Source organism: Chrysochloris asiatica, unplaced genomic scaffold (assembly GCF_000296735.1).
Source record: "Chrysochloris asiatica unplaced genomic scaffold, ChrAsi1.0 scaffold00430, whole genome shotgun sequence".
Lineage (NCBI taxonomy): Eukaryota > Metazoa > Chordata > Mammalia > Afrosoricida > Chrysochloridae > Chrysochloris > Chrysochloris asiatica.
Genome location: NW_006408948.1, coordinates 850,451 through 858,542, shown reverse-complemented (window position 1 = coordinate 858,542; position 8,092 = coordinate 850,451). Strand labels below are relative to the sequence as shown.

Genomic DNA, 8,092 nt, shown 5'->3' with positions numbered 1-8,092 from the left:
TGCTCTGTCTCATGGGGTTGTTGTGAATCGGAATCAACTGAAGGGCTGCAGGTTTGGTTTGTTAGTTTAACAAGTCTCTTTCTTACAGAACTGAATGATAGTGTGGCAATGAGTTCCCCAGATCGAATGCATGCTCTTAGTCTGAAGATTGTGCTCCTGGGCAAGATTTATGCTGGCACACCTCGTTTCTTTCCTTTAGGTGAGTAGTGACTTTATAGGGCCTGTCTTGCTCTGTTTCTCTGTTTTGGAAGTTTTCTTCATTGACAAGGAAAAGTTTTATCCTTTAGACTGCAATAAAGAGTTGCTAAGTTGCTGTGTAGCTCAAAAGTTTAATTTCACCTTTTCAGAAAGAATGACCATCAAAGAATAGTAGTTGAATAGTTGGGTATGTACCTTTCTTTAATAACCTTTCAAATTTATTTCTGTCTTAGGATAGTACTGATCTAGACCATAAGTCATTGATTGTATTATTTATGAAGAAAAGAAAAATGGCTGGTGTTTTATGCATCTGTGATTGGTTCAGTCACTCTGTTGTATTGATGGCGTGTTTTTCTTCAAAATACCAAATAGTTACGTTAAGAAATACATTTATTTAAACCTTTCTCAACCAAATACATAAATTGTTGTTGTTAAGTGCTGTAGAGTCCATTCCGACTCATGGCGAGTCTGTAAAGGGTTTCCAAGGAGCGGCTGGTGAGTTTGAACCACCGACTTTGCAGTTCAAACCAACCTAGTGGTCCAGTGTATTGTCCCACAGTATCACACCAGGATAGTTGAAAAAATTCAAGCCTTGACTTGCTTTATTGAAGGATTCTCTGGGCAAATTATTGAATGATGTAGAAAGCATCAAAAGAAGATGAAAGGAATACACAGAATCACTGTACCAAAAGAAAATGGTTGATGTTCAACAAAACCGCCCCCCCAAAAAATAGATGTAACATAAGTACATTCAAATCATAGAATATTAAGCACTTTTGTAGTATTGAAACATATTGAGTAACATGAAAATGCTCACAATATAGCATTATTTTTTTTTACATTTGGATGCAAGCCTATTTTAGGTGATGTCTTAGTGTCTCTTACTACTAGTGTATAAAGTTGCTGTGTTAAATTGCCGTCAGGTTGGTTCCAGCTCATAGTGACCCTGTTAGGGCTTCTGAGACTATAAATCTTTACAGGAACAACGAGCCTCATCATCCTTCTGTCAAGTGGCCCGTGGTCTCTCAAACCACTTGACCTTGTGGTTAACAGTCCAGTGCTTATCCTACAGAGCCACACAGCTCCAAGACTACTATAATCATGCCTATTTCTTATAGGTAAATTTGTTAAAACTTTTTTGTGCCATTTTGTTGAGCGGGAAAATAAAGAGAACATAAAAGAGCAAATCTTTTTTTTTTTTTTACAGATATAAGTACGTAAAAATTCATACTTTTAATCACTTGCTGACCTCTCTGAAAGGGACCACAATAGGTGCCCCTGGAAAGAGTGGAAGAAAAATGTGCGTTGAAACTCAAGATCAAAAAAAGGCAAAGCTTACTGGTCTGGGAGAGACTGTGGCCCTTAGCCTTCAGCCTGGAACTGAGTTCATCCCCGTAGCTCAGCTTTAAGCAGAATGATAGCCAGATATATGCAGTGAGCAATAGCATCAAGGATGGACACACTTCTTAGAACAACCAACCATATGAGATTAAAGGGGCAACATTTACCCAGGAATGCAGCTCCGAAGCAGAAAGGGCTAGGAAAGGAGTTGTGGAGTAGGGAAGTGGGAAGAACTCTGTTACACTGTGTGGATTGCATTCAGTGTCATGAATCAAAACGTGTACAAATTGTTAAATGAAAAACCAATTTTTTCTGTAAGCCTTTACCCAAAATACAATAAAAAGTTTTGAAAATTTAGTTTTCAAAACAAGCTTCTCCCTAGAAGCTACTCAGTATGAATAGGATATATTATTTATTATCAAGAGTTAAAAATCTAAATGTCTGATATTTTTTCTCCCCCAGATTTTATAGTACAGTTCTTAGAGCAGCAAGTTTGTACTTTGAACTGGGACGTAGGCTTTGTGATACAGACAATGAATGAAATTGGAGTGCCATTACCTAGACTACTGGAAGTATATGATCAGTTATTCAAATCGCGGGTAAGGAAAATACTAAAATAATTATTTATTTGAAATGAAATAAATCCTTCTAGATTTATTTGTTGTTGTTGTTAAGTTCCATCAAGTCAATTCTGACCCATAGTGACCTGTACAGGGTTTCTGAGGAGCAGCTGGTGAGTTTGAACCACCGACCTTGTGGTTCAAACAGACTGTGCCGTCCAGTGAATCATCCCACAGCACTACACCAGGGCCCCATACAGGAGTGGGGTGTTTTTGATAGCATGTATCTCATCACAGCCTAATTCAGTTGCAGGAGAGATTTGCTTTCATTGGTTAAATGTCAGAAATCATGCTGATAGAAAATTGAACTGTTATTCCTGAATATTACTAAATAATACATGTTTTACTCTAGTGGAATATTCTAAACCAAGACTTACGGACAACTCTTACTGCAAATTTGCCCTGAACCAGCTCCTAGTCACAAAAAATTCTTCATAACCACCTTCACCTGCCATGTGCAACTTTAAAATCATTGAGTGGCTTCGAGCCTTTTTTTGCACTAAAGTAAAGCTAAATAAGAATTGTATGCCTGTTCTGACTTACCAACAGATACTAGTTAAAATCAGTTAGGAATGAAAACCTTATTCATAACCTGAGGATTGCCTATTCATTTTAATGTTATCTAAAATATCAGTGCTTAAAGGTCTTTGTCCTACTGAATGTTATTAGATTGTTTATTTTTTATTTTTCTTCTAAAGATAAAAGATCCAAATAAAACTTTGAACTCTAGAGTGTATTTTTTATATGAACATCGTCAAAACTTTCATAGAATGCTTTACAAGGCACTTTTCATTTGTTCTTCAACCATAAACTTAGTAGTATGGAATTGTGCAAGTCGCAGTATCCCCGTGTTTTAAAAATGAAAGGGAAGAGATGTTAAATAAGTTGTTCAAGTTGGATGGCTAATAACTGCTGTGATGCCAGAATTAGAATTAAGAGTCCTTTGGTCACTTTTTACTATGTCAGACTAGTTCTTCACAAATTCAAAATACATCACAGCTGATAGATCGGGAGTGTGGAACCTTTTTTTCTGCTAGAATTTATAGCATCATTTTCAGACCATACAAAATTATCAACTTAAATGTTAACCAGCTATATTTGGTCAAACATTCAGTTAACTAATATGGGTCGGTGAAGTCCTGGTGTGGTGCTGTGGGTTAATGCATCAGACTGCAAAGTGATTTGAACTGCAAAGCTGGTGGTTCAAGTTCACCATTTGCTCCTTGGAAACCCTATACAGGGTCGCTATGGGTCGGAACTGACTCAACGGCACTTAACAACAACAACAACAATATGGGTCGGAGGAGTCCTGGTGTGGCGCTGTGGGTTAATGTGCCAGACTGCAAAGCCGTTTGAACTGCAAAGTCAGCAATTCAGGATCACCAGCTGCTCTTCAGAAACCCTATACAGGGTTGCTATGGGTTGGAACCGTCTCGTTGGCACTTAACAACAACAATATGGGTTGGTACCAACTCGATGGCACCTAACAACAACAACAATATGACAGTGTATGGGGTCACTATGAGTTGGAACCAACTCCATGGCACATAACAACAACAATATGGCAGCACATGACCATAACAAATATGATGGCTAGAACTGTGATTTTTTTGGCAGGGCCAGACCAAATGATTTTGTAGACCTTTTAATGGCCTTTTAATGTAGACCTTTTAATGGCCCACCCCTGCCATAAGCAGAGATGATTATTTCTATTCCTTCAGGTGTTACATCAAAATTTCTGAGGAAATTTACATACTTTATCAGGAAATTCACACGTCAAATGTTCTTCCTCAAATCACAGTACAGTTCAAGTATCACTCAAATAGTACTATAACCAGATACTTAATTTAGTAATCACATAAAAACTATTGCTTTTTTCATAGCAATAAATTTCACCTTGAACTTTAATGCGCTAACTGATGTTATTGTTAAAGTGCCACTGAGTCAAGTCTGACTCATCAGCCCTGTGTAGGGTTTCTCAGTAGCAGCTGGTAGATTTGAACCACTGACCTTGCAATCAATACAGTTTGCATTATAACTCATGATAATTTACCTTTCTTAAAGGATCCATTCTGGAATAGAACAAAGAAGCCACTTCATCTTTTGGAATGTATACATGTACTATTGACAAAATATGTTGAGAATCCTAGCCAAGTTCAGAATTATGAGAGGTAATTATGAGTTGATATTCTCTTATAACAAAAGCTCTTAAATGTTTCTAATATATGCTTGGGTACCAAATTTGGAGAGAATGGAGAACAATATGGTGATTATAAAGAAGAATAAGAGATTTAAGTTCTTGTCCACATTGGCAGTAACTATTTAAGTATTAATCAACCTGTATGAAAGCGCCCCTGAAAAGTAGAACTATTTTTTCCATTTTTACTCCTTGTCTTAAAAATCCTTTTACAATGAAAGTGTATAATTTATAAATTAGTTCTAATTTGTATTAGTGACCTAGGACCAAGACAGTTCTAATTATATCTTCTTGATACTGTTGATCATCTCATGGGTATTCTTTTGTGAAAAGCAAAATCATTTTCAGTATTAGCAACTTTCAACCTTTACTGTCTCCTTATTATAATAATGTTCAACTGAAAAAGGATGGTTATGTGGTGATACAACTACCTCTTCATTTCCTTACTCTATTTTCATTTATCTGTCACTTGATCACACATCCTTGGCTTGTCAGTGGGATTTATGAGAAATGCTAGCCTACCCGAAGCTGTGGGAAGGGTGCAGGAGGGAATGTTTCTAAATGTATACACATAACTGATCTGCTTTCTTTTCCTTTACAGGAGGAGGTTTACAAATCTATGCCTGGATGCTGTTTGTGGTTACCTGGTTGAGCTCCAGTCTATAAGCTCTTCAGTAGTAGTACAAGCCATTACAGGGAATTTTAAATCTCTTCAGGCTAAATTAGAGCGGCTTAATTAATTAATGATTGTAATGTATTTTCATCCTTGCATTTTGATCTGTAAAATAAAAGCTCCACTGGGTCCAGATAATGAGATTCTCTGAATCTAAGAAATTAAGAACCATTTTTAGTAGAAATACTTTTTTAAGAAGTTGCTACCAACAGTATATGTGCCAAGTTGATTCTTCTTTTTACAACTACTTACTTTGTTTTTGTTTTAATAATCAGGTTAAATACACTGAAATAATATTATAGTTAACACAAGAATAAGAAAATATTTGGAAACTGTTAAATATTTTATTGCAATTAGAAATGGAAACTTTTTTAATGTATGTCTTTTTAAAATTTATATTGCTTGTTTCCAAGTAAGTACAAGAATATTGGTATCAAAAGTTAAATAGGTTAGTTGAGCAGGTCCATTCCCATAATACTGGATTCTACAACAATTTTATAAATAGGCAAATAAACCGTTTTGTTTTTTTTTTTCCCCAAAGTTTTGAGTTCATCCATGGGAAGATATTTGTAGTCATTGAAAATTGATACACACCTGGTTGTTTTGAAAAGGTAATGAATCTATAAATAATGTCTTATGTCACCAAACCTACACATAAGTTCCTGATTTCCCTTCATGGTCATTTGGCTGTTGGGAGACCTTGTGACTATTGACTCCACTAGAGCAGAGGTTTTTAAAAGTGTGGGCACCAACCCAGCAACAGCAGTACCTGTGGATCTGTTAGTCATTCGGATTCCTAAAGTCCAAAAGCTTAGCAATGAGGCCCAGCAATCAGTGTGTTAATAAACTTTCCTGGGGATTCCGATCCTTGTCAAGGGTTTGAGGAGCCATATATTAAGAAATTCTATGACCTTCCATGGAGTCCTGGTGTGGCTCTGTGGATTAATGCGTTAGACCGTAAAGTCGTTTGAACTGCAAGATCGGTGGTTCAAGCTCACCAGCTACTCCTTGAATACCCTATAAAGGGTCGCTATGGGTCAGAATTGACTCGATGGCACTTAACAACAACAATGAAGTGACCTTCCATACTTTAAGAAGTGAGCTCCCTCTTTGATTATTCCTCCTCTTAATCCCAATGACCACAACACAAGAGTTTACACAAGACACAAATTATACAAGGATAAGTCAAAAAGTATTGTCACTAGGGTTTCTCTCTATACTCACAGGTTTATTCCAAATAAACTGTTTAAATATAACTGCGATCAGTGGATGACTGCAGACAAATTCTCTCAATAATACACTTGTCTTAGTGTCGTCATTGTTAACTGCCATGGAGTCGGTTTCGACACATAGTGACCCTGTATGGGGTTTCTGAGGAGTGACTGGTGAGCTTGAGCCGCCGACCTTGCAGTTCAAATGGCTTTACTGTCTGGTGCATTAAACCACAGTGCCACACCAAGACTCCTTTAGCCTCATTAGGTGCCTTAAAAAAAACAAAAACAAAGTCCAATCAGAACAGTGGCTTCCAAGATCTGCTGGTCCAGTCAAATTCAGAGCAGTGAGTTCAGCTCAGAAGGTTAACACCTTTTTGGGATTTCAAAGCAGTAATCTTGATAGATTGTTTTGAAGGACATGAGTCAATAAAAGGGGCTTATTATGAAGAAGTTTTAAGAAAACAAATCTGCATTGGTAAAAGTCCAGGAAAGTACTCGAAGGAATTTTTTTCCCCTTTATGATGGTGTACCTACTTATTCTTCAAGTTGCAAGGGCTGTCCTATGAAAATCTCACTGGAAAAAATTTCCCCATCCACCCTACAGCCCTTATTTTGCCTTTAAGACTTCTTTTTTTCCCTAAACTCAAAGCACATTTAACAGAAACACAATTTGAGTCCCTCGAGGATGTTAAAACTGCCATTTTGATGTAGTATAGATCAAACGGCACAGAATTCTTTGGAAATGAGTTAGAGATGGAAACACTGCTTTCAGCAATGTCTAGATGGAGGATGTGTTAAGACATAAATTCAATTTTTGATATTTTTGCTTAATAATGATTTCTATGATTTTGTAGCAGTACTTTTGGACTTAACCCTTGTATACATGAAAATTGTTACATCAGGCAATGCCTGGCTCATAAACAAAATCTGTTCTTTACTGTCTTTTAAAACTTGTAGATAAGTCAGGACAGGTGCACATGGTTCTTATGTAGCCATATTTGATTGCAAGAAAAGGAGCTCTGGTGAGGCCATGGGTTAAGCATTGGTGCTGCTAACTGCAAGAGGAGAGGTTCAAACTCACCAGTCTCTCTGGGGAGAAAAATTAGGCTGTCTGCTTCTGAAAAGACTGACTCTCAGAAACTCTTTAGAGTAGTTCTACTCAATCCCATAGTTCTGCTCTGTTCTATAGAGTCACTGAGTCAGAATCGACTGGAAGGCTCTAGGTTGGTTTGAAGCCTTCTCAGGGGTTTAAAAGCTTCAAGTGCATCAAGGAAAGGTGATCATGAAGAAGAAATGTGTTGCAAGTGTAGGGGTTCATACAGTTGTTTCAAAGTGAGAGCAAATTAACATAACATTCAAAGACAAGAAATGCCTTTAAGCCAGGTATTCTTAACCATATATTTGTACCTGTAACCAAGCACTGTGTAATGTGGTTTTAATTAGTCTAACAGAATTGGAGAAACGTAACCAAGCGCCACAATGTTGTGGTAACAGTGTTAGAGGGAAGAATGGGAATGGCTGTGGCAAACAAACACATGGAATCTTTACCCTCTCCTTTTATGCTGCCAAGAATAATTACCTTCTGTATATTGTTACCAATGTATACCTAACAGTTTTTAAATCCACTTTTAAAATATCTTCCATTTTACCTTTTCCCAGAGCCATTTATAAAAGGAGCTCTGGTAGCGTAGTGGTTACGAATCGGGCTGCGAACCTTAAGGTCAGCGGTTCGAAACTACCAGCCGCCCCACGGGAGAAAGATGAGGCTTTCTACTCCCATAAAGATTTACACCCTCGGAAACCCTGTACAGGGTCGCTATGGGTCGGAACCGACTCGACAGCACTTAAC

The 8,092-nt window shown here is 37.4% G+C and overlaps 1 protein-coding gene across 2 annotated transcripts in view; it reads left to right on the top strand.

Moving 5' to 3' along the window:
* The window catches only part of NUP155 (nucleoporin 155kDa), a 71,241-nt gene extending 65,872 nt beyond the window's left edge, over nt 1-5,369 (top strand). Inside the window, exons 31-34 of one of the 2 annotated variants that reach the window (XM_006876933.1) lie at nt 89-199; nt 2,002-2,138; nt 4,224-4,330; nt 4,958-5,369. In XM_006876933.1, the coding sequence (XP_006876995.1) occupies nt 89-199; nt 2,002-2,138; nt 4,224-4,330; nt 4,958-5,096 (494 nt within the window). In that variant the 3' untranslated portion in view covers nt 5,097-5,369. The remainder of the gene's footprint in view (nt 1-88; nt 200-2,001; nt 2,139-4,223; nt 4,331-4,957) is intronic. The other variant, XM_006876932.1, reaches the window with a different exon arrangement.
* The last annotated feature ends 2,723 nt before the right edge of the window (nt 5,370-8,092 follow it).